Raw genomic sequence first — 27,075 nt, forward strand, 5'->3', positions numbered from 1 at the left:
AGAATATAGATTTAAAACAATCTTGGAGGTAAAAACATGCTTTAGGAAGTGATGTGATTCAGGGGGGCCAAGAGACATCAAATACAATTTGGAGACCATGACTCCAAGGTGACAACAGAAAATGATTAATAGAGAAAGAATATATAAATATCTTTTTAACTAGAAAACACAGAATGGAAAATATGTTTAGAAGAACAGAAGACAAGTTAAATTTCAGATTTATTACATCTTAGGTACCTGTCAGACATCCAAATCAAGATTTCTAGCAGTTGATTGAAAATGGGAAACCAGAGATTAGAGAGACATAAACTGTCTTTTCATCTGTGTAAGAGGTAGAATGTAGATGAGATTGTTGAAAAGATGATAACAAATTTCTGCATATATTTAAAAGGTTCACTTTTTACATTTGACATTTTGTTTTAATACTGTAAATATGTTTATATTAGGAAATCTGATTGTATGAAACACACAATTCAGAAAAGAATGAATTAGCAGTTCAAAACCAGCATACTCCAAGGTTATTTAGTGATCTCTATTAACATACATAAAATAATAATGTTTCTAAAATGAGATTCACAACATACTTTTCAAAAATACATCTACAGGAGTTATACAGGTACTATTGAATAGCCACGTTATAATCAGGTTTTATTAACATTTATGTTACCTCTCTGTCTAGCTGAGATGATGTTGTGGTGATCACACCTGTAGTTGGATGCATAGAAAATAGGGTGGGTGATGGTGGCACCTGCCCAATGATGGAGTACTTCAGGCGTGTGTGCATCGTGTCAGGCTCATCTTTGTCAGTTGCACACACTTGTCCCACAGTAGTGCCTACAGAAGAAAAGTCCTTTTTAATCTCCAAAACATTCACATGTTCTATGTTCCCTTTATTTCATTCCTTTTCACCCACCTCAAAAAAGTTCTGGACCACATTATTATATAGCAAAGTCACGGCTTTTATAAATTTGCAGACCTCTCCATACAGTATCACTTCCTTTCAAATATTCTGACATACTAGCATTTTTGAATTGGGTGATCATATTCATATTTACTGTATTTAATGTATGATTTTATAAATGTTGATACTATCCCTCCATGTATTTTCAGACTAAACATTTCTGATTATTCTATAACTTTTCTCTGTTTGTAAGCTTGTGCTTAGATTGATCATAGGGGTCAGTTTTCTCTAAAACTGCATGGTTCACTTAGACCTTTCTAGAGAAGGTCTCCAAAACTGCATTCTGACTTTTAGCTAAAACAGACCATTTTCACAGGACTGAGAAAATGTTTGTATTATTCTCAGTGACTTTAATAATTATGCCCAGAATACTGGCAATCATTTAATCCTAGAGAAAATCCGTACATATCTTTAAAACTACATCTCCAGTTAGTGAAAGACATTCTTTTTGGGCTACGTTCTCTTACATCCATCCATCCATAGGACGACAGCATAACATTTATTAACTCCTATTTGTCAGGCACTGTGCTTGGCATTCGCTGTGTATTGAGCTTCACTTAATCTTCATAACAATCTGGCATACTGATAACCCATTTTACAGATGAAGAAATTAGCCTTGCCAAGATCAGGAAATTTGCCCAGGGTCACACAGCTAGTGAAACACAGAGTAAAATTCCACCCAGAGTCCCTTATTCTTGCCGCCGGGATATGCTGCTTCCCAATGGACACACTAAAACTAAATGTATGAATTGAAACACAGTTAATTTGCCATATATTGTTTAAGGAGGTACTCACCCACTCTGCAATTTTCAAAAATGGTAAAAGTATAAGTTTCTTCTGTAAAAATTGGGTAGTTATCATTTTCATCCTCTATTTTGATTATTAGGGGCAGTGGAAGTTCTGGAGTGTACCCATCTGGAGTTGTTGCAAAGGCAATTATCTGTGAAGAGAGTAAAATAAGGAGAAAAGTGAAAATAATCTTTTAAAATGAGGTATGCTTCAAATTCATTTTGGCTTTAACTTGGAGACTGTTCAGAACTACAGTATGAGTCTCACCATTTGTTATTGTTTTGGGATATGGATATAATTTTAATGCCAAAGAGGTGCCTAATTTCATGATTCAATATAGCATTGTATGTTTAAATTTATCTGTTTAAATTTATCAAAGATAATTTTAGTTTCTCCGCTATTGCTATACTGTTATTCATGGGTGTAACAATTTTTACTGTTATTTTCCCAAACAGCCTTGAAGACTTTTTTGTTTTCCTTTGTTTGAAAGGTTCAGGTGCATGGATTTTAAATACAACTTTCTGGGTCTTCTGAACTTGAGATCCTGTAGGATTACAAATTCTCCAGGTACAGTTAACTGGGATATTATCCTATTTTCTACTAATGAGGACTTCAGGCATATCAATGTTTACATTTGGGTAAGTCTTTTCAAAAGAATTTTTAATTTAAAAAGGGTGAATCAGAAATGAAACGAATGGTGGTAAATTGTGATGGAATACAGTTTAATTTTTTTGTTTTTATAATATGAATTTCAATACCAATTTTCTCATAACAGCTATCATAGAAAGGCCAGAACATCCTAGGTATTTAGAAGGCCAGGACATGGCAATTCTAAACCTAAATACTTTATTCAACACTTGCCTGTCTTATTTGATTAATTTGGTCTTCTAATGAATAATTAATTCATCCAAAATAGACATAAAATAATTAAAACTGACTTAAGCAAAATGACCAAGTCCTGTTGGGAAACCAAACCAGCATTAGGTTGAATTCTTTCATATTAACTCACTTTCCAGCATAGGAAATTAACCAGATGATTAAAGGACTGAGTAAGCTTAGGTAAGCACTGTCACACTCCCTACCTGCTCCCTATAAACTAACATTCTCCCACATTTTCAAGGTACTGAGGTTTACTTAATGACTGAACCTCATTTACCCCCTATGGTATCTCCATACTATAAAGAGGTTCACAGATCTTTTTGGGCCAACTAAGTAACTGTTCTTGTCTGGGCACGGTTGCTCAGGCCTGTAATCCCAGCATTTTGGGAGACCAACATGGGCGGATCACCTGAGGTCAAGAGCTTGAGACCAGCCTGGCCAACATAGTGAAACTCCATCTCTACTAAAAATACAAAAAATTAGCTGGGTATCATGGTGCGTGCCTGTGATCCCAGCTACTCAGGAGGCTAAAGTGGAAGGATCGCTTGAACCCAGGAGCCAGAGATTGCAGTGAGCCAAGATTACGCCACTGCACTTCAGCCTGGGTGACAAAGTGAGACTACGTCTCAAATAAAAAAAAAACAAAACTGTTCTTCAAAGTGGTACTTTTGTGGGGAAAAAAATAAATAGTAAAACCATAATACCAGGAACAATCTAACAGAATCCAATATTATTTATTCTATGAAAATATTTTTTGTTTCAAGTCAATTATGTGCTATTAGGGAGTAGCCAGAGCATTGGTGACAAACTCAGAAAACAGAAAAGGTTAAGTGAATTGCAAATGAGACAAAATGGCCAAGCATCATCATTACTAATACAGTACACACATTTTAGACTTTACCTCAAAAGATTCATACTGCTCACGATCTACAGGACGAGTACAATACAAGTTTCCGGTGTCTCTCTCCACATAAAATAAATTCCGAGGTTCTTGGTCAACTCCAGGACCTCTTATGGAATAGTATATGGTATAGTTTTGGGCTGTGTCAGATTGAACCTAGAAAGTAGATATTATATACATGAGACAAATCTTTATTTCAGCAGAACTTTCATCTATATATTTATGAAATCTCATTGCCTTTTTATTAGTTTAAATAATTGCCCTCATTAATTTATTATTATATATAAATAAAAAAGCAACAGAATAAGAAAGTCCAATTGAGAAATTTCAAGAGCAAGGCATGAGTAAAATAATGTAGTGCATCTCAGTTCTCCAGAATAACTAAGGGAATATTTGATAGGCTAGATGGTGTCTATATGTGGAAAAAACACTTAAGACTTTTCCTGTCTTAGAAAACAAAGTATCCTGAGCATGGAAAATTATTCTGTTATCACTGTTTTTTTAAAAAACTGAGTTTTTATTATATGTAACATAACATTTAAGAACGGAGTTTAAAGTGTACTGTCTGCAGGGCAAAAATGTGTACAATAGTTTCCTTAACGAGTTTTTTGCTCTTTGCCAACATCTTCCTTATAGGAACTGAGTAAAAAAAAAAAAATGAGTGAGAATAGAAATGGAATAATATTTTGGAATGTGTAATATTCTGATCCTCGATTCAAAAAGCAAATTTCTTCCAGGCTGTGTTCATCCTCTCAGTAACATCCTGACTATATCAGGATAACTAACACAACTGTTTTCTAACAATTTTCCAACTTTAATATGCTCTTTTCTCAGCTGTATTAAATTTGTTGGTGGGTTATAAAAAGGATTATCCCTTGCTATGTTAAGAACTGAGGAAAAATAAACCAAAGTCATACACTGAATGTAGTAGCCACTAGCAGTGGAAGAAGGCAAGAAGGCTTGCTGGGGTTTCTACTGAAACAAGACAGAGAAAAAGAGCCAGGCATGCTTGGCTCATGCCTGTAATCCCAGCATTTTGGGAGGTTGAGACGGGACAATCATTTCAGCCTAGGAGTTCAAAACCAGCCTAAGCAACATAGTGAGATCTCATAGTTACAAAAAAAAAAAAAAAAAGAAAGCCAGAGACAGAGAGAAAGAAAGAAATGTGGATCCAGGGTGATTTCAAATGTAGATTCAAGAACAAGAAATAGAAAGATACAAGGGCCTATGTGTCTTCCTCCTTCATGGCATTTGGCCTTTCATCCAATTTTCTCCTTTATTATGAAAGAGAGTTTTGGGTTTTCTAGGCTATTCTTAGGCTTGGCGATACCCTTGCTGATATGATAATTCATTAAGGAACCATGTGTTTGAGTGCTACAGTTTTATGATTGGCCTTTGCAAGCTGAACAAAAGTGTATGCAAGTATAAAGAGATATATTTATACCCTTATATGGAAACATATTATACACATACTCATTCACTCATATATTTATACATAACTATTATAAATAACTTCATACTCAGTGTCATAATGGTAAGAGATGGAAACTATAGACTCCCACAGCAGAAAGAAAGAAAACTGTACCTGTTGAAGGAAAAGTGGAAAAGGACCCAAGGAGTTTTCTAGCATCGAACAAGGAATTGGAGCCCATCTTCTCTTGGCGCGCCTTAGAACTTTTTCTTTAGTATGTCTTTTCTTTAGGACCTCAATTCATAAGACAGGAAAAAATAATAAAGTCAATGACTACTTTATTCTCAAACATTGAACAATGACACATCTTTCTCCTCTCATGAGGATTAGCTGGGGAGGGGTGAGACCATGGGAGTGCTTGAAAACCAAACTAAACATCAACACTGCAAAAAGATAATGAAGAAGTAACTGTCCTAACTGTTATCACAACAGTCCTCTTGGGAAAATGATTTGGTGGACATATGGAAGAAAGAGAGATGGAACTGGAAGCCTAGAAGCAAAACTGAAAAAAAAAATTACTGTTGCCCCACTGCCATGCAAAAACATGGGAGAGAGATATGCAAAGAAAATAAGTGTGTATGTGCCCTTCTAAATTTAGCACAAGCAACTTCCACTCACCAGCAACTAGGCAGAGCCAGGGAACCAACAGAGAGATCTGTGTCAGAATGAGGAGAGAAACACGGTGACAACTCTCAAACTGCTGCAGTGAGGAATGGCTAATGGTTGAATACAAGTTATTTTGATCTTGGATGTCACAACACAACAGCATGCATGTGGTCCAAACCTCCTCCTAAAATACTTATCTATGTTTTAAGACCACAGATTATGCTAAAATGAATGAGAAAAAAAAGCTTTCCTTTCTTTATCCAGAGTTTCAAAACTTGTTGTTAGAAATCCATTTTACGGTAAAGCTCAAAAAAAAAAAAATGCTGCTTTGTGTCTAATCTCACGTTCCCATGCTGTACCTTATCCCAATTTCTCCTTTTATGTCCCAAATGAAAAGGAATGACAACCCGAATGAACCATGTTGCACAGCCCTTTTCCTTCTAAACACTGTGAAGTTGCCTCATGTTTTTCTTTCATCTTTAAGCCAAACTATACCATATCCTTTCTGATTTCATATCTTCCCTGGTAATGTTGATTAGGTCTGAAGAAAAGACATCATTTCTTCATTTATATAGCCTTGTATACCTTTGTTTGATGCTCCAAAAAGACAAATATTTTCTTCTTTTCTTGGTTCTCAGTGTTGGAAAGTAATATGGTAAAACTTCTCTTCTCCGAGGACAATCGAATAGTATTTGTTGTATAGACTGAACCATCTTCCAAAATTTGGAAGTCAGGATCACTTGAATGAATTAGATTTGCAGCTGTAAAGCACTCTTTCAGGTTAACTGTAGAAAATATGCACAGCAATCATTTTTAAAGTAAAACATAGGATATAGTTTTAACAGTAATGTATGCATGTGGGGAGAGCCAAAAACTTAAAATTAATTATACTGACACTTGTAAATTTTTGAAAGGACACATAAAACTATATGGTGAATTAAGTTGTGCTTAAATACTTATATCACTTCTAATACCTACTTAACATTCTCTTAAAGAAGAGACATTTGCTCGAAGTAAACATATGTGAACTCCAGTGTTTGAATATTTAAACCAAAACCAAAAAAAGTTTTTTCTTTATCAACAGAAATAAGCTATAGGGTAACACCTAAGTACACCTGAAGTTATACAGAATCTAGCAGCTGAAAATTGGCATTTACTAAACGAAAATATTACTAAATTCTTTACATCTATTGCTAAACAGTGATCACATTTTATGCTATCATTGGTTTGATCTTTTCTTACAGAATTATGTGAAATAATTTAATTGATAAAAAATAATACAATACAGAGTGAAATATTTAAGAATAAAAATCCAAAAATAGTACCTTTAAACTAAAAAAAACAGTTTCAATACTATTTCTCAATTTTTTAGAGGCATGTTAAATGTCTTTATCTTTCCTCTAAAGTAAATGTTAATAATTATTACTCATGTGAAATATTTTTATCAACTTCATATAATCATGTTTTCCAAAAATAACAATATTCCTTTCATTAGAATGACACCACAAATATTACAAATGATAATATACTACATTAGTTTTATCTACTGGTCCCAACAGAGTCATCATTCTAAAAATTACACTAATTTTAAAATACCACAGTAAATAAGGATTTATTTTGTGTGTGTGTTTTTATTTTATTTTAAGTTTCAGGGTACATGTGCAGGATCTGCAGGTTTGTTACATAGGTAAACATATGCCATGTTGGTTTGCTGCACCTATCAACCCATCACCTAGGTATTAAACCCAGCATGCATTAGCTATTTTTCCTGATGCTCTCGCTCTCCCAGAACCCCCAACAAACCCCACTTGTGTTGTTCCCCACTCTGTGCCTACATGTTCACATTGCTCAGCTCCCACTTATAAGTGAGAACATGCAGTGTTTGATTTTCTATTCCTGTGTTAGTTTGCTGAGAATAATTGCTTCCAGCTCCATCCACATCCCTTCCAAGGGACGAGATCTCGTTCCTTTTTACGGCTGTGTAGTATTCCATGGTGTATATGTACCACAGCAAAACAGGATTTATTACAAATTTTAGGGCTTCCTTACCTCTACCAACAAGTTTCTCGGCATCTAGTTTGGAGGGAACATGTAATGTCACATTTTTGCAGGCATCACTGGCAAATATTAAGATCTAAAAAATGAAAAAAAATCAAATAAATATTATGCATAAAAAGAAAACTTTAATGTGTATATTATTTATATAAATTATAAATTTATATATTATATACACATAAAAAGGAATATAATACTTATATAAACGTTAATTATATTACATATTGACTACACTAATATTAATTTTAAAATATTTAATTAAATATAAATACATGAATTTATATTTATAATTATATGTGACTTATATAATTATAAATCACATATAATTATCAAAATAAAAACATATTGGAGAAAGAAATCAGGACAAAAGTATATCAAGGGGAAGAATAAAACAATATACCAAGTTCTAGCTTCCTCCTGCAAAAAGCTTGTAAACTCAAAGAATTACGTATGCTCTTCAGCTTTGTTTACTATATTGTAAAATGTGTGTAATAATAACTTCACAGATTAACTCAGTGGGTACAATGACGATCCAACAACAGCCTATGTGAGAGAGTGCTGAAAACTATCAGGAAGGCAGCACAGGTATATACATAGGAAAGAGAAAACCAAATTTACTGAGGCAGCAAACTGTTTCAGTACATCTTTAATTGCTTATGAGATATGATACCAAATCAATAATATCCTAAACAAAAAGTAAATGCTTTTAAAGACAAACATTAACTTATTGCCATGAAGTGATTTGGAGAATATTTATGTGTTACTCCACACAATAGGCACATAACTTTGAAATATAAAATTATTTTGAAGGTGTATCTTCTCAAATAAAAGTTAAGTTCATTTTAGGAAATAATTTACTTAAAATTTTTTAATGGTTTAGTGATTCATGGTGAACCAAGTCCAATGCAACATATACGTAAACACACTGAAATTTAATGTTGTCTGAAACTTTACAATGGATGTTTCTCAAAGATTAACATTCTTTTTTTCTAGTTTTACAAACATCTTTGACCAAAAGCAAGACAGTTAACTAGCATTTACACTGTTACTTACAAAGTTTATAAACATAAACTGAAATCATCAAAACTTGGATGGAAATGTTTATTTTTAATATATATTAAAGACTCTTTAATTATCCAGTTTTAATTACATTTGAAGGATCAAATAAGGCAGAGGTTGTATTTCATTTGGAATGTTGGGATAGACACAACGAAGACATTAGTTTCGAACTGGAAATTAAATGACATGAAGAATTTTCACTGGCTGCATAGCCAAGAGAGAACAGGAGTAGAATCAGATGATTCTGAAGATTCTAGCTCAAGGTGATTGGAAGAATACATTCACTTATTCATTCAACCAACATTTACTGGTTGCTTACTAGGTGCTAAACGGATTCAATGGCTAGAACAGTGAACAAAGCCAAGTCCTTGCCTCACGAAGATTACATGATAATAAGAAGCAAAAGAAATACACAAATGCACAAATGTCACATAATGCCAAGGCAGCAACAGATAAATGTCATGACAAAAATAAAACAGGGAGAGAGGGTGACAACAAGAATACCTGAGTGTAAATGAAGTGAGGAAGTAAACCAGTTTTCTAACCAGGGAAGAGTCTTCCAGGTGGGGCAAGAACCAGAGTAAAGACGCTGGAAGGAGACTTGTGTATTGCAGAAACACGGTGGTCATAGCAGCAGAGCACAGTGAGGGAAGAGTGATAGGAAAAGAAAACAAAAGGACATTCAAGGGCATATGATGTAGGGTCTAAAAGGTCATGGTAAGGAGTGCAGATTTTGTTCTGAGTGCAAAGAGAAGCAACAGCATGATGAAGAAGCTGTGGAGTGGCGTAAACTGATATTTATACAGAATCACTCTACTAGTTATGTGGAAAATAGGTTATAGAAGAGCAAGAGTGGAAGCCAGGAGACTGATTGGGAGACTACAGCAGGAATCTAAGAGTGGGGTAATGGTTACTTGGGCTAAGGTAATAAAGGTGGAGAAGATGAAAAATGGTTGGATTAAGACAATTCTTTGAATAACAGTATCTTGGACATCCATCCATTCATGCATGAATTCAACAAATATTTATTGAATGTGTATTATGTACCACACACAGAGCAGTAAACATGATCCTCATGAAACATTCAATCTAAGGTAAGGCATATTTGTAATGTCAACAAAGTAAGACAAATGTAATGATAGGGAAGTACAGGGAGCTATGGGAGAGCAGAGGGAATAGTGATGTCTAAAAGCCAGGTGAGGTCACCTGAAGAGCGGCTACAAGTGAGACAGGCTAAGAGGAGGCAGAGCTTAAATGTTACAAACAAAAGAATGGCAAATGTGAAGGCCCAGAGATGGCACAGACCTGAAGAAGAAATCTGTAATGGTTGATGTGTGTACCAGAGCGGGGCAGAGGTTTAACATGGGCTCAAGAAGTGGGCGTGGGGCAGATTTTGAACAGCATTAGCAAAGCACGTGGATCTTTTTTCCTAACGATAATGAGAAACCAAAGATTTACTTTAAGCAAATAAATTAAATAAGCAGCTTTATATTTGAATGTGATAGATCTGTCCAATGTGGAGAATGGAAATAACTGTCATTTTCAATAATAACAAGCTAGGTAATTAAGAAAAACCTATGCCAAAACTAATTAAAAATCATGGATAACATTTTTCAAACATCCTAAAGCATCAAAGAGCTAACAAAATAGCAAGTAATTGCTAGGCCAAAACCGAAGATAAAGCTGGAACACACAGTGGTAAGAGGAACCCAGGAACAACTTCTGATCTGCAGAGATTTAACTCTGCTTTGCTGGCCTCTGGAGAGGAGAATGAAATCAAAGCACAGGGCCCACCTAAGATCTAAGAGGATCCACTCCACATTAATCTGGGACCCAAATGCTAAATCTTCATTATAAATTTGAGCCAGAAGTAAACTGGCCCTTGCGTGGATCTGTGATCCACACTCACATCTTTTGCTTGGTCCAGAAACTTCAAGCCATAAATTTAACGAAGGCTTGACATGTGATCACCATCATAGATGCTGACAGGCACTTGACCATATTCAATAACCATTCTTATTTTTTTTTAGTCTTAAAAAATAAGAATTGATAAGTACTTTTGCAATGTGATCTTTATAAATTATAACACAACACAAATGGGAAAGCACTAGAAGTAATCCAATTAAACTCAGAAACAAGACAGGCTTTCCAAGGTCACTATATGTAGTTTACATTATATTGAAGGTATATTTGCAAGAGAAGGATATTAGATAGGAAGATGTAAAAAAAATCTCTGCATTTGATATGACTGTTTACCTGGAAAACCCAAGCAAATCAACCAATACATTACTATAAAACAAGAAGAGACTTAAGGAAGCAGAAATAACCATGAGAATATGGTTAGTCTTCATACCCATAAACAAAACCAGTCAGACAATACAAGAAATTTCCACTTTGGGAGGCCGAGGTGTGCAGATCACGAGGTCAGGAGATCGAGACCATCCTGGCTAACACGGTGAAACCCTGTCTCTACTAAAAATACAAAAAAAAAAAAAAAAATTAGCCAGGCATAGTGAGTGGCAGGCACCAGTAGTCCTAGCTACTCGGGAGGCTGACGGAGGAGAATGGTGTGAACCCAAGAGGCGGAGCTTGCAGTGAGCAGAGATCGCGCCACTGCACCCCAGCCTGGGCGACAGAGCGAGACTCAGTCTCAAAAAAAAAAAAAAAAGAAATCATTTTCAAAAGCAATTAAAAGTTGAAATGCCAAGGAATAAATTTAAAAAGAAACATGTAAAGCCTATTTGAAGGAAACCTGAAAACATTTCTGCAGGGCAGAAAAATACACTTGCAAAAAAAGAAAGACAAAAATCAACAACGTATCTGTATCGATTCTTACTAAGTTAAATTAAAAATTTTTTGATACCAATAAAAACCTCCATAAAATTTTCTCTGGAACTAAACAAGCTGATTTAAAAAGCTGTAAGGAAAAAATTAAAAATTAAGATAGGAAAATTATTTTTTAAAAAACAATGAAAGGCTATCAACCCTAGCAGATATTACAAATCATATAAAATCTCAACAATTAAATCAATATGGTACTGGCATATGAGTAGAATGATATTTGACCCACAGGTATTGGAAAAGAAGAGGTAAAACAATTTGTATTTGCATTAGATATGACTGCGTAAAGTCCCTAAAAGTTGTAACTTTTTATTATACCCACCAATAATTTATGAGTCAACCACATTCTTGCCTACATCGCATGTTGTTGAACTTTTGGGTGTTTGCCAAGTGTGAAATGGCATTTTCATGTAATTTTTTATTCATATTTTATGATGAGTGAGGTTGACATATTTTTATAACTTAAGAGCCATTTTACTACTTTATGGATACTGTTACACCCATGTTGCACTTTTTCTTCTTGACTTACAAGAGCTCTTTATGTATTCGATTAGCCTTTTAAATATGACCTATGAATATTTTTTCCAGTTTTTCAATCACCTTTTGACTTTGCTTGTGGTGTTTTTGGTTAGTTAGAGGTGTTTTTTCGCCATGAAGAAGTATGTATATATGTACTCTTATATAATTGATTTTCTCAATTGTAATAAATTGGCTTTCAAAATCTAAGTCATAACTAGGCCTCGTGGGCTCCAAATTTATATAACAATTTATTAATGTTTTCTTCTATTGTCTGTAGGGAAACATATTTTACATTTAAATCTTTCATCTCTGGAATTTTCTGTGGTGTTATGAATGAAGCATAGATTCAATTTATCTTTACACCAATATATATATCCTTGATCATGTGATATCTATCATAAAATAGCTTTCTGTCTAGCCATATACAACGTTTATGGAGGGAAGAACAAAATCTAACAAAATTAGACACTTTTTTTTTCTAACAGAGCCTTGCTCTGTTGTCCAGGCCAGAGTGCAGTGGTTCAATCTCGGTTCACTGAAACCTCCATCTCCTGAGTTCAAGTGATCCTCCCACCTCAGCCTCCCAAGTAGATGGGATTATAGGCATGCACCACCACGCCTGGCTAATTTTTGTATTTTTTGTAGAGAACGGGTTATGCCATGTTGCCCAGTCTGGTCTTGAACTCCTGAGCTCAAGTGATCCTCCCACCTCAGGCTCCCAAAGTGCTGGGATTTACAGGCATGAGCCACTGCACCTGGCCTTATTTACACGTGCAGCAAATTTCATTTGTCAATCCCATTATTGGTAATCTGTCCTACTGATACACCTGCCCATATATGAAATAACATACATTCAAGTTTATTCATTGTGACATTATTTGTAATAGCAGAAGTGACAGGTACAAGTGAATAGACCCATGAGCTGTCTTTGAATATAGAGTTAATGGAACTTCATGGATTAAGGAAGGGGAGCAGTGAGAAAGAAAAAACAAACAGCTTTCAGACTTCCTACTTGAGAAACAGGCATATGGTACTGACACATATTGAAATACAGGACACTAAAAGAAAAACAACATTGTTTGGGAAGATAATAAATGCTGTGTCACCCATCACAGTCAGTAGAGTGATACAAAGGACTATTGTTCAATGAAGACATCTGAACCAGTAATATTAATTTAGTATATGTTGGCAACTGTGTGATATTTTAAGCTATAAAAGTGGATAAAATGCCCTAGGGAAAGAGTGTAGATTTCAAAGGACAAGACCTAGAACAGAGCACCAAGAGACACCAGCATTTAAGAGTGCAGGAAAAAGTAGTCAAACTCATAGAAGCAGAAAATAGAATGGTGGTTGCCAGGTGATGGAGGGTAGGGGAAACAGGGATTTGCTGTTTAATGGATATAAAAGTTTGGTTAAGGAAAATGAAAGTTCTAGAGATCTGTTATATGACATTGTGCTTATAATTAACAATACAATACACTTAGAAATATGTTAGGAGGGTAGATCTCATGTTATCTCATTCCTACCAAACCAAAAAAAGAAGAAAAAAAAAAGGCAACAGAAAAAGAAGAAAAAGACAAGACGCTAGGTAGGGAGTCAGACCCCTGAGTGGTCAGAAAGATTAAAAAAAAAAAAAGGGGGGGAGTGAATGTCAAGAATAAGGGCAAAAGCTACAAGGTGGAACCATATAAAGAATGAGCCATTTGGATTTAGCACAGGAGAGCCAGTGATCTTAGAAGCTTTATTAGTGGTTAGCAGAAGACAGAGTTCAAGTGGCTAAGCCAGGTATGGTTTGAAGAAACATTAAGAAGTGAGAAGCTGATTTGTGGAATGGTGAAGGATTACTTGGGTATATGGGAAGGAAGGAAGGTAAAGGATCCTACCCTCCTACCAAAGATATTTCTCCCTTCTACCAAAGATATTTTTGAGACAGGATTTCGCTCTGTCACGAAGGCTGAGATGCAGTGGCATGACCAGGGCTCACTGCAGCCTGGACCTCCCAAGCTCAAGCGATCCTCCCAGTGGCTTGGACCACAGGCGCACACCCCATGCCCAGCTACAATCATTCTTACTTAATAATTTCTTACACTTAGTATTTACACATTTCTCACACTTGAGACTCACAACCACAACAGCCACGTGAGGTTGGCAGGGCTTTGCAAAGATTTGCACAGAGCAAAAACCAGCAGAATGAGAGTGTAGCCAGGGCCAGCATACTTCCTACCCCACTCCCCGCCTATCAAACTCCGAAGCTAAGGAAGAACAAGGAATGGAAATCCAATTTCAGTGTATTCACTGATACCCCACCTCCTCCTAAATAGAATCTGAGATAACACACAGAAAGCTCTGTCTGCAGGTATATGCAGAGCAATGCTACGCATTGCCAGTGTCTGTGCATGCCTTTTCCTTTAAAGAATGGCCGGTGGTTTTAAAAGAAATTGCAATTTTATTAGGAGTCTAATGAAAATTTATTTCTTACTCATCAACATATGTTCTGACCGTTATTTATTCCATTCTTAGCTTTCTAATCTGTAAACTGTTAACTGCTGTGTACTTGGCCCTTTCTATGTTATTAATATGCCCTGAGAATTCAGTTAAGGGTTTGAAGTCCATTGAGCTCCTCGAGAAAGACATTCTAATAACAGTAACAATTACCAATTCATGATTTTAAAATGTGGAACTCTACTGCGAAGTGACAGCGGAAGAGAAGGGGAAATTATACGAATATTTCAGCCCCCAGTTCACTTCTCCCAGACGGAATTAGCCTTCCGGGTTCCTCCCTTTATCCTTCAAGGTTGATTGGCACCCAAACGCCTTCTGCTCAAGGCAAGGAGCACTTTTCCACACCTGTCGAATTTTTTCCTCTTCCAGGGAGCCAGGAAAAGTCCAATCGGACTTTTTATATCCCAAATTCCCCAGCGGCTGCTCCCGGCATTGGCTTTTTGTGTCTTCAGGCTCCCCAACGAGATCCCATCGGTCAAGCCTGGGAGTGGGGCTGTCCCGCCCAAAATAAGGCCAACCACTTAGGCTCCCAGCTCTGGGAAGGGGTAGGCTCACTGCTGTAGTGCTCTTTAAAGAAAGAAAGAACCTGGGGCAAGGGGCGGTGGCGAGCAGAAAAATCGAGTCGCCTATGGGGACAAGAAGTCAGAAAGACCCTTCCTTCCTCCGAAGATTTAAGGAACTGAAGCCTCGCACGTTTAGAAACCACTGAAACTGTACAAATGCTCACCTAGAGCCCGCCCGTCGACAGTCTCCAGGAGCAGAGGGTCAAGATCCCTTCCCCCACCCGCCACTTCCCCCCGCCCTTCTCCCAGAGTAAACAATTCCCAGAAAGGCGAGCAGTTCCCTTTTTCACCCAAGGACACTCGCGCTCCGTCCCGGCCGCCCAGCGGTTCCCCTTTCCGTGGCCTGGGCCGGCGCTGAGGCAGAGGGAGCCGCACATTCCCGGGGAAGGTGCCAGAGGCGCAGCTGGACTGCCCTGGCGCACTCCGGTCCCGGCGCACCCTGCTCCCCGGCGCGTACCCAGGGGCCACGATTTTGGCTGGGCGAAAGCGGCCCGCTCCCGCCTCTCTGAGTGCGCTGATTACATCTACCGGAGACACCTTCCCTCCCCTTGGGGATCCCAACTCTCAGGTCGCGATCCTCTTCCTATCTGCCCTCCCCCACCCCCGCCAACTCCATTTTCTAGCCACCCAGAGGCCCCTTCACCCCAGCTTTTCCCGCCACCCCCACCTATCCCCGTTCCCCTAGTTTTCCTCCGCACCCTAGGCGATCGCCCCCTTCCCCGGAGCGGTGGCCGCGGCTGCACTCACCGCGAGGGTCAGCAGGAGCAGCCGGCAGAGGGCTCCGCTCCAGGAGCCGGAGGGGCGGGCTGCCGCCATGGAGAGGGCTCGGGGCAGGTCGCGGGCCGAGCGTCTGGCCGGGGTAGGAGGGCTCTGCGGGGCGAGGGCCGCGGCCGGAGCGCAGGCTGGGCCCGCTGCTCAGGAGGTGCGCGAGGCGGAGAAGGTGGCGCGCGCGGAGAGGTGCTTTTCTTTAGCTTCTCTGAAGCGCCTGCCTCTCATCCAAGGGGCTTTTCCTTTGGCGGAGGGAGGGGCTCCAGGCGCGTCCAAAAGACACCGATCGGCCCCTCCTTGTTGTCTATTTAAGACTTAAGACTTCATTTCCCTAAGAAAGCCACGGGTGGGAACTCCCTCTCGCCGCCACCCTTCTACCTGCGCAAGGTGTTTCTCACCAGCGGACGCCACCTATAAGGCCCATCTACCCCCCCACGCCCCGGTGTCCGCCAGGCGAGATTAACAGCCGGCCCTGCCCAGCAGAAGCCCTGACTGCACAAAGACTCACTCCTGAGTGCGCGCTCGGCCCCGGCTCCGCCCTGCCCGCTGCCCTCCGCGCCGGCCGTGGTCCCTGCCCTGGGGTCAATTACAGAGCGAGGTCTGAGCCGCAGAGGCTGGGTTTTAGGTCACAGCTGCCTGAGGCCCACCTGACAGAAAGTTGACTCCAGGGAGACTGTTACACACTCTACTGGAGTGAATTTCCTACACACACCCACAAGCAGTTCAGACATAGTCATCTGAGGCACCATTCTTTGGGGTCTTGTGTTTTTAGGAATTTACTGGCATGACAATGATACAAGACAATCGCCATAATTTAGAGACAAAAATACATATATACATACTTACATACGTAAAGTTAGGGAATCAAGGCGACTGCAAAATAATAAAATCGAGGGTGAATTACTATGAGAAATGCATCCATTGAGGTCCTAGGCGTGGGCTACATGTGGTTACTGAGAACATCCCTGGTCACAAATAAAGTTATAACTTATTTCCTATACCGGACTCCTGAACATCTAGTGGAGAGTTCTCACCTTCTTTACTACCATCAAAACCAGAGTTCATGGTGAGAAATGAATAAGAATGGGATAATTTACATTTTTATTTGAAGTGCACTTAAACTAAATGAATTATTGCAGCACACAATCTGGAAGATTAAGATATAAATGCTGTTTCTTTTACCTCTTCAGAAAGCAATGACAAGGCATCTGACTCATCCTCCTGCACCTCTTTTCAATTACTGACTTAAACCAGGTAAGCCTGACCACAAAGGAGAAACTTGTCTGTTCCCTTTTATTTGGTTTAAGTTTCCTCAGGGATGTCCTGAGAATCCTTTGTGAAAAGCCAACCGTGACACTCACACCATTTCAATTCTTGAAAATGTTCACCATCTTAATACCATTATATGCCGAGCCAGAATTATTGCAATACTGAGCGTATATTTAAATTAAAAATTAATGTCAAACAGCGCATGCCTTACATTCTCTGTGTCTGTCCCATGCTCATGCTCTATTTTATTAATGAATGCCACTAATGAGCTGTTCTATTTCCATATCCATAAAATTATCATTGACCCTTTGCTAGTAAAATAAGCCTGAGTCATCAGCATGAGACTATAGTTGACATCCTTCTGTTTCCATATTTTTTAACACTCATAGTTTTCCATCAATGATACCATAAGCACACCTCATCCTATTAAAGATGACATCATGATCTGTAGCATGAAGTTTTCAGAGGACAAAAAGAAAGCTATAAGCGTTTCAGGTTCTGGAGATCTACTCAGACTATCATCATAGTCTTTGACTATAGGACATTTCCAAACTCTTACCTACTCTTTAACCTCTGATGCCTTAAGGGCAGCTCATGTTTTTCCTCATTCCAGGAAAGGGCGGAAGAGCAATTTGACCAGAATTCATCTTAGATATTTATTTTCTTCTTTCACATTAATTGATAGAGGCCATTAAAATGGTGATTTGTTTGTTTTATTACAAAAAAAACTTTCAACAAAAGAATGGAATATAAAGTACTTCCTCTGAGCAAGTACCCAATTTATTTAATGTATTTAGGTTAGGCTATAGGGTCACTGAAATAGATCCCTCTAAAATATAGGTTTGAAACAAAGGGCATATATTTTTAAAAAAATGGAATATGAGTAGATGTGATCTTTTTTTAAAAGAATGACTTTTGCTTATGAATATGATTCTGCTGCATGAACTAGTTTCCCAATAAAAATATACTTTTTATAGTAAAAAGTACACCAGACCGAAAGTAAGAAGCAACTTCTTTTGTGTTGCTTAAGTAATCTCTCAGGTCTCAACACTCCCATCTGTCCATCTGTTAAGTAAGATAATCAGTAATAATAAGGTAATACTGGAGGCTATCTATGGTACTTTCTACATCTAAAATTAAACTATTTAGACTGCTTATGACAGATTTTTGAGAAGCTTGGCTGGAAATGGATGTTCATTTCAGAGATAACAGAAAGTCAGGGTCGGAGCAATCCTTAAAGAAGTGAACAATTTGCAATCCAAAGCCCACAGGCCAAATCTATCCAGCCTAGCTTCAACAATTTTCTAATTTCAGAGGCCGGAAACTATTAAGGGCAGCAACAACCAAAAAAATCCCACTTACTCACTGATGAGCAAATAGAGACAGCTCTGCATGAGCTTTGTGAATCCTGCCAGTTCCTCCCCTGCCAGCACCAGAGGATGAGTGATCCACAGGGACAGATGTCATCTTCAGGGCGAAACCATCTCGGCATGGCATATGTCATAGAATGGAATTCAAAAGCAAGGGAAACACAAACCTAACAGGCAAAAAGCAAGATTAAAGGACATTGTCTAGTTGCTTCATAGGTTGGAGCAGAAAGGGAAACATCTGCTAATCACAATAAAATAAGCACAATTTTTTAACCTCTCAGAGTTGTTGCAAGAATTAAATGATATCAAGGCACTCAGAACAAAGCCTGGCACATTCTAAGTGCTCCCTCAGTGTCAGTTATTATGGACATCCATCTTCCTCGCCATTGTACTACCACATCTCTCTGATCCATTCACTTCCTCCTCATGACAGCTCCCTATTTCCTGTCCTTCCAGTACCTCTCCTCAGAGTTCTCTGTCCTGGTCTAGGGCTGAACCCTAGTGCTAATTCATTCACCTTCAACCCGCTCTCTTCAACACTAACCCCAGATCTTGTCTGGCATAAATGAGTTAACAATGCAATACTAAAATGAGCTGTGCAGTTCGCGTCAGTTGTGTACTTTCTGAAAATTTGAAACAATTATTTAAAAAGAATCCTTCTCAATTTAAGAAAAAGTTTTAAAATTCTGTGTTTTTCAACAAATGCTATCTTTACTTTTTAATGCTATGTATATTTCTTTGAATTTCACTTTTAAAAATTGATCTCAGTGGAACATAGTATGCTAATCAGGTTCAATTTCTATTACATTTCAAAGTATTTTTTTTTTTTTTTTGAGATGGAGTCTTGCTCTGTCACCCAGGCTCACTCACTGCATCTCCACTCACTGCAAGCTCCGCCTCCTGGGTTCACACCATTCTCCTGCCTCAGCCTCCCGAGTAGCTGGGACTACAGGCGCCCGCCACTATGCCCGGCTAATTTTTTGTATTTTTAGTAGAAATGGAGTTTCACCGTGTTAGCCAGGATGGTCTCGATCTCCTGACCTCGTGATCCGCCCGCCTTGGCCTCCCAAAGTGCTGGGATTACAGGCGTGAGCCACTGCGCCCGGCCTCAAAGTATTTTTTAAAAATTCAAGGTAGAGTATGGAATAAATTATAAAACAGTTCTTATGACAATAGTTTTCGTTTAGCAGGCACTCAATTAAAACAAGCCAATGAATGAATTCTGAGGCAATTGTGTTGAACGTGACTGGAGACAAGTTCACAATGTCTGGTCTGCCTTTAATAGACACAGTTGACATGAGCCCGCCTCCCCCCTAGTGGTGCAATGAAATAATGTATCCTTAAAACTACAAAACTTTCATTTGTATGCTTTACCAATTAACTAACTCAGCAAGTATTTATTGAGCATCTACCATGTCTAAGGCATTGTTCTGGGCATGGGAAATGCAGTGGCGAACAAGACAGAAAGGACGCTTCCTCAAGGGAAACACCTACAGAATTATAAGATAGCTAGATTGGATAAGAAATACTGTCTACTTGAGATTTATATCATGTTGACTTCTTTGGGAAAAAAAAAAAGTGAAGATTAATCTCGAATTAATTGCAAAAAAAAAGAGAGTGTTTTATAAGGATAAAAAAATTACCGAGATAAAACTTGTTAATATCTTTTCATGGATTATGAAATGTTACTCTAGATAACCTAATCTAGAACATACGTCCTCTTGGCTTGCTGGATTGCAATAACTCTTGGTTTTTTTCTTCCCTTGCTGGCTGTATTTATGCACTCTCCTTGGCTAGTTCCTTCTGCTCTGACCTCTAAATATTATCGTGCCTGTAAATATATATATATTTTTTTTGTGAGATGGAGTTTTGCTCTGTCGCCCAGAGTGGAGTGCAGTGGTACGATCTCAGCTCACTGCAACCTCTGCCTCCTGGGTTCAAGTAATCACTTTTCTGCCTCAACCTCCTGAGTAACTAGGACTACAGGTGCCCGCCACCATGCCCAGCTAATTTTTTTTTTTTTTTTTTGTATTTTTAGTAGAGATGGGGTTTCACCATGTTGGCCAGGCTGATCTCAAACTTCTGACCTCAGGTGATCTGTCTCTCTCGGCTCCCAAACTGCTGGGATTGCAGGCGTGAGCCACCACACCCGGCCCGCCTCTAAATATTGCTATATACAAATACATCTGCATTGTTTCAAACCCTTGCACTCGCAAGGCTCCTTCTGCTATAAGTACTTTGTACATGCCCTTTCCTCTTTCCCAGAATCTTCTTCTATCTCTCTGGCCTGGTTAACTCCCATTCACCCTACAAATCTCAGCTTTTATTTTCTTCCCCACCTGGTCAAATCTTCCACATTAAACTGCTGCCTCTCATTTAGAGCACTTGTCACAATTGCAATGTTAAATTTGTTCAAATTATTATTTGATTAATACTTGTTTCTCACCAAAGACTACATTTCCATGATTGTAGTAACCCTTTTTTTGTTCACACTTGTATTCCCAGCATTACTACGACTCCTGATTCATAGTAGACACTTAATAAATATTTGCTGAATGAGTGAGCAAATGAATAAATAAATGACTAATGAGCGTTTCTGACAAGCAATTCTTTGTTTTCCTTTTTCTATTCTAGTGTTTATCGGCATGTTAAAGTGATGTCTTGGGCCACATTTGATAGGGTGGGAGTTCCTAGTCTAATCTCAAATATGCTGGACATGTATTATGGTAGCATATTAATAAAATATGAGATGGGCCTACCAAACATTTCTAGTATGGCTTTTGCACAAGAACAGACAAATATGCTTATTAATTTTAACTTAGAACTCCAAAGAGACCAGTGTATAAATGGAAACTTAATATCTGATAAAAGTGGCAGCAAACATCATGAAGAAAATAAGGAATTATTTAGTGGTAGCATTGGGAAAACAGACTCACTATTGGAGAAAAATAAAATTGGTCCCCTACACAACCAATTTTGTATTTATACGTATACTGTGGTGGAAGACACATAAAGTTAATGAAAAATAATACATGAGAACATCAGTGTTATACAGAGGTAGGAAAAAATTTTTGAAATAAAACCTAAAAAGCATATACCATATAGGAATAAAAAAAAGATACACTTGATTACATTAAAATGCAGGCTTTCTGTTTGACAGGTGACACCATAAATAAAGTTGATAAACAGAAAATAGATTGGGAGAAGACATTTGTCATGACTAAAACAGATGAGAGAATAATATCTAGAAAATACAAGGAACTCCTTCATGTCAACCAGAATGTGGCAGAACCACAACAGGAACAGATGGGCAAAGAGTATGACTAGGCATACTCTTACAACAGAGGAATCTGAAGCCTACCAAGTATATTTTAAGAAATCAGAGAAAGGCACATCAAAGTCCTGAAATATCCTTCTATACCTATTTGGCAAAAATTAGGAAGCTAATAGCAAATGTTGATAGGCATGTGGATGTTTGGGAACCCTGGTGCATTGTTGGTAGAATTATAAATTTGATCAAATGTTCAGGACAGTAGCCTAACAATGACTGTTCAGGGTAATATATGAATACCCTAAAGCCCAGCAATTTATCTCTTGGCTAATAACCCAGAGAAATTCTCACTGAAGTCTATGAAGGGATGGTTTGTTGTAGAGGGAGTTGGGAGCAATCTGGGTTACCATCCTTGGAGAGCAGATAAATTATGGTGGCAGATCCACCCCATGGATCACTGTACAAAGTTAGAACCAATAGGCTAATGGCAATATGAATGGATCTTAAAAACATAGAACCCAGTGAAATAACTAAAAATAGAATATTTCTACATCTAATATAAATTTAAAAAGACAAAAAATCATTACACTGAACAGCAGCATTTTAATAAAAATTATATAAACAAAAACACACATTCTAAACACATTCAACTAATTTTTGTGGAGGTAGAAAGGAATGAGTATGAGAAGCAAAGGTTGTGAAGGGTTAATAAGGAGAAAATAATATATTTTTTGTATAAATGTTTAAATCTCATTTATTTTAGTAAGTGGAAGAGGAAAAAATTTAATAGTATATTATTTTTTCCTATTAGTTATATGTCTGTTTATAAAGCATTGGTATATATAATACTTTTTTCTATCTTATAATCAGGAAGCAGTAATGCAAGGAATTATTAATAAACCAAATGGGTAGAGAAATTAACATTGTTCCAAAAACAAGAAGGGCTATAAAACCTGGTGATCACATATAACCAGATAATAACCAGTAGTAAACATGTATTGCTCTTATTCAGTTTGTCACACACAATCACCAAATAAAAGGAGGGTTTGGAGTGTATTCCAAGATGATAAATGAACCAGATATTCTCTGGAGGAGTGTTAACTACACAGATTCAATCCCTCATCATCTATTAACAGGAGATGAATATTTTAGGTAGCCTATAATTGTAATAGAAACTAATGAGAAAGCAAGCTTTAAGTTATGTTACCAACCAAATCAATAGATTTATAATGATGAGTTAATGGGTTTTGTCACACATCTATGTGAGGTAGGTAAAGAACAGTATTTTGGGGAAGACATCTGGTTGCAAATAATAAATACTATGTAACAAGAGTGAACATAAAACATTTTATCTACTAAGCAACTATATTTTAATTATAGAAGGAAACTAATTCTGCTAATCAGTGCCTGAAATGTTTATCACCTTGAGGAAAGCAACTAAATCTTGTGCTCCAATCAAAAATCAATCGACCCACATTCTGTAACCTCTGAAAGTCAGAGATGCTGTTTCTCTTCTTTTGGACCTCCTAAGAGTATTGTCAGTCCCAAAGTATTCAAAATAATATGAAATTCTAAGAAGATTATAAAATAAATATATCTCTAATCCCAGAAAAGTTTAAAGAAATGCAGAACTGGTGAAGAAATAAATTAACCCCTGTTGATATTCTAGAAAAGCATGATAATGGGTTTTGAAATCATTTTATTTATGTCTCTCTCTCATGTTTAAGATATTGAAATACTCAAAATAACCAGCAGTCTGATTGCAGTGTATATTGTTTAAATTATCTTAATTAGTCAACTTTAGAAATAATTTTCAAATGCTGAAGGAAAATTTTTCTGTGAAATTTTGTGAATAAAATGTAGTATACATAGCTGTGACATTTGAAGGGAAAGTGTAATAACTGTCCACAGTGGTTGGGCTTTAGGACAGTTTGATGGGGCATATGAGAGACGGAAGAGAGAGAGTTTTGAGGAGCAGCTGCTTTTATGCCTAGAAGATATTTAGAATCAAAAATGGGGAGAAACGGGAGGTAAATTGTTAACTGTTTAACTGTGCATTTAACATTTACTCTTCCTTTTGTTCTGTATTCAACATTGATCATATGACTGCTTGGTTTTATATAGTTTATATAAGCTATAGTTACTGCTTTTCTTCGTCATTTTCTTGGTCTTCCTCACTGTCATTTGAATACATAACGTCTGCCTCCAAGATTCAAACTGGAAAAAAAAATTGATATGAGTAGCCCCTAGCCTTCTTTCTAGGAGCTTTCAGGCATTCATCTAACTACACTTCCCTAAAGGGAGTGGACAACATTTTCCTTACCTTATTGCCTGATTGGCCTTTGAAAGTAAAGGCAATATCTAGAGCATGTGTGGCTCTAACACCCTTTTGTACCTTCTACAGTAATTTCTGTGGGGATCACACTTCCTAGATCACAATGTGCAATTGCTGAGTCTACTTCCTATTATGGAGTTAGCAGTCATTAAAGACTTGTAGTGGGATAAAGACTATTAAGATTGGGTCAGAGGAAATGAGACTTTTGCTGTCTCAAAAGAATATCTGATCAATGTTATCCTCAATGGTTTATATGAAGGAACCATTTCTTCTTCTCTAAAATTGAAATAACAATGAGATACTTCAAAAAATTTTAGTGAGATCAAATATATATATATAATATGTAGCATTTATATTTACTTACATATATTTATGTATTTATGACAGTGCCTAGAACATAGTAAGCATTCAATAATAATTAGCTAATCTATATTAGTATGTACAGAACCTATAATTATTTCTAATGTGTATCAGGCAGTCATCTTACCAAGTTTAATGTATCTCCACTGTCCTTCATCATCAGGGTTCAAGTGGGAACCCCATAGATTGAGAAAAGCAGCCACATTGCCTGTTCCATATCTCCAACAGGAGTCAAAAGAGAGCCTCAGAAATTTCCGAACCCTTGACAAGACCTTTCTTCTCTCACCCAGCCCAGCCCTCATTGTGTCTCACTATTATACATTTGAAGGTTATAGGACTAATCTCCTAGGGTATTTATCCTACTTATCTCAGCCCCCAGAAGAAGTTCTGGTTCCCCGGGCATCCCTCTTCACCTGGAATCTAATCCCCTTAAGGCTCCAGACATACCCTTTGCTGACCCCACCCCAAATCTCTAAACCCTATTGACTCTTGAAGTCAGCAGCATCTGTTATATCTTCAACCTCTTCTCACAGTTCTTTCTCTAATGGACATGAGCCCTTTCATATGGAGGCCTTTTTCATACGATCCCTCTAAGACTACTGGGGCTGGAAGTTGAGTAGGTATTCTCTTTGCTTTTTCTTTCCATTTTCAACTAATTCTCCCTCTCACAAACCTGAATAGCACCTCTCCTAGCATTGAATCTCAAGATAGCAGACTATTGTTCCCACTCTACCCCTCCTTCTTGTCATCTACAGATTTCTCCAAAGCACATTGTTTTTTATTCTAGGGTAATGCCCCTGGATCCCTGTCATGCTGTTTAAAACTCCACTCCTCTCATAACTCTTGAGGATTTCAAGATGTACACCACGGTAGGCAGAATAATGGCCTCCAAAGATGCCCATTTCCTAATCCTCAGACTCTGTGAATATGTAGCATTATATGACAGAAGTAGCAGATGGAATTAAGGTTGCTTATCTGCTGACTTTAAAAAAGGGAGATTATTCTGTTTCATCTGAGTGGCTCAATATAATCACAATAGTCCTTCAATGTAGAGGAGGGAGGCAGACGGGTGACAGCCAGAGATGTGATGATGGGAGCAGTGTCCGTGATAGGACTTAAGAAAGATGTGGGCTGGGCACGGTGGCTCACGCCTGTAATCCCAGCACTTTGGGAGGCTGAGGCGGGCAGATGACGAGGTCAGGAGATCGAGACCATCCTGGCTAATACGGTGAAACCCCGTCTCTACTAAAAATACAAAAAATTAGCCGGGCGTGGTGGCGGGCGCCTGTAGTCCCACCTACACGGGAGGCTGAGGCAGGAGAATGGCGTGAACCCGGGAGGTGGAGCTTGCAGTGATCGCGCTGGGATCGCGCCACCGCACTCCAGTCTGGGCGACAGAGAGAGACTCCGTCTCAGAAAAAAAAAAAAAAAGAAAGAGAGAGAGAGGAGGGAAGGAAGGAAGGAGGGAAGGAAGGAAGGAAGGAAGGAAGGAGGGAGGGAGGGAGGGAGGGAGGGAGGAAGGAAGGAAGGAAGGAAGGAAGGAAGGAAGGAAGGAAGGAAGGAAGGAAGGAAGGAAGGAAGGAAGTGACCTGCTGTGCTGGCTTGAAGATTGAGAGAGGAGCCATGAGTCACAGAATATAAGCAGCATCTAGAAGCTGGTAAAGGAAAGAAAAAAAGGTTCTCCCATAGAGCCTTCAGAAAGGAATGGAGTCCTGCTAACACTTTGATTTTAGCCCAGTGAGACCCTGGACAGACTTCTGAGCAACAAAACTACATGATAGTACATTTGTGTTGTGTCAAGCCACTAAGTGTATCATAATTTGTTACGGTAACAATAGAAAGCTCACACACTCTAGTCCCTCAGTTCCTTAAGTTCCTCCCATTCAGTGTCATCCTCCACCACTGCTTTAGCTATTCACTGGATGATCCTACTCTAGATCTTACTATTCCTAAGCATCGTAACTACTCCACAAATCTCAATTTCAAGCATTCCGCCCCGTGACCACCATCTTTTACTTTCACAGCTCCCTCCCTCTATTATCTCAATTTCAACGAATCTTAGACTGCTCTAGTAACTAAATTCATAGATTCTACCAGTTTTACTTTCTTTCACCCCCTTTATGGCCCCATTTTGCTCCTCATCCAGCTTAACTTTCCTGATAACCATTATAGTCTGTCTAGTAATCACTCTTTGCATATACTTCTTCTCTATTACTGTCCTTTATAGCTTCATTATTCTCCCTTTTCAGAATCACTCCCTGATCAATCTAACTCTCCACTTAGCTAGCTGCTACACACAGTCGAATGTGGCTAGAGATAAACTCATATTCAGGCTGAGGAATTTCACGTTAAGCTCATCATTAGTACCTCAAATAGGCCTTCATCCTGCCCTGGAGTCTTACTCTATTTGTCTAGCCCATTCACTTCCCCTTTATCCTTGGCAGTATTTTCATACTACCTTCTCTCTACTCAAACTGCCTATTTATCCTCTTCTGCCCTCACTTTCCATTACTGACTTTGCTTCCTATTTCACAGAGAAAATGGAAATGATCAAGG

At 38.2% G+C, this 27,075-nt stretch overlaps 1 protein-coding gene and 1 long non-coding RNA gene across 3 annotated transcripts in view; one reads left to right on the plus strand and one right to left on the minus strand.

Annotated features, from left to right (window-relative positions):
• Positions 1 to 16,488, minus strand: part of DSC2 (desmocollin 2) — a 43,598-nt gene extending 27,110 nt beyond the window's left edge. For both annotated transcript variants that reach the window (XM_024236167.2, XM_024236168.3), the window contains exons 1-7: positions 15,894 to 16,488; positions 7,657 to 7,741; positions 6,193 to 6,392; positions 5,116 to 5,235; positions 3,531 to 3,686; positions 1,757 to 1,901; positions 668 to 834 (exon numbers count right to left, since the gene is read on the minus strand). In XM_024236167.2, coding sequence (XP_024091935.2) covers positions 668 to 834; positions 1,757 to 1,901; positions 3,531 to 3,686; positions 5,116 to 5,235; positions 6,193 to 6,392; positions 7,657 to 7,741; positions 15,894 to 15,962 — 942 coding nt within the window. In that variant the 5' untranslated portion in view covers positions 15,963 to 16,488. The remainder of the gene's footprint in view (positions 1 to 667; positions 835 to 1,756; positions 1,902 to 3,530; positions 3,687 to 5,115; positions 5,236 to 6,192; positions 6,393 to 7,656; positions 7,742 to 15,893) is intronic.
• The window catches only part of LOC129051532 (uncharacterized), a 31,864-nt gene continuing 19,910 nt past the window's right edge, over positions 15,122 to 27,075 (plus strand). Inside the window, exons 1-2 of the long non-coding RNA XR_008515888.1 lie at positions 15,122 to 15,714; positions 17,105 to 17,168. This is a non-coding gene — a long non-coding RNA (uncharacterized LOC129051532). The remainder of the gene's footprint in view (positions 15,715 to 17,104; positions 17,169 to 27,075) is intronic.

The sequence above is a fragment of the Pongo abelii genome, chromosome 17 (assembly GCF_028885655.2).
Source record: "Pongo abelii isolate AG06213 chromosome 17, NHGRI_mPonAbe1-v2.0_pri, whole genome shotgun sequence".
NCBI lineage: Eukaryota > Metazoa > Chordata > Mammalia > Primates > Hominidae > Pongo > Pongo abelii.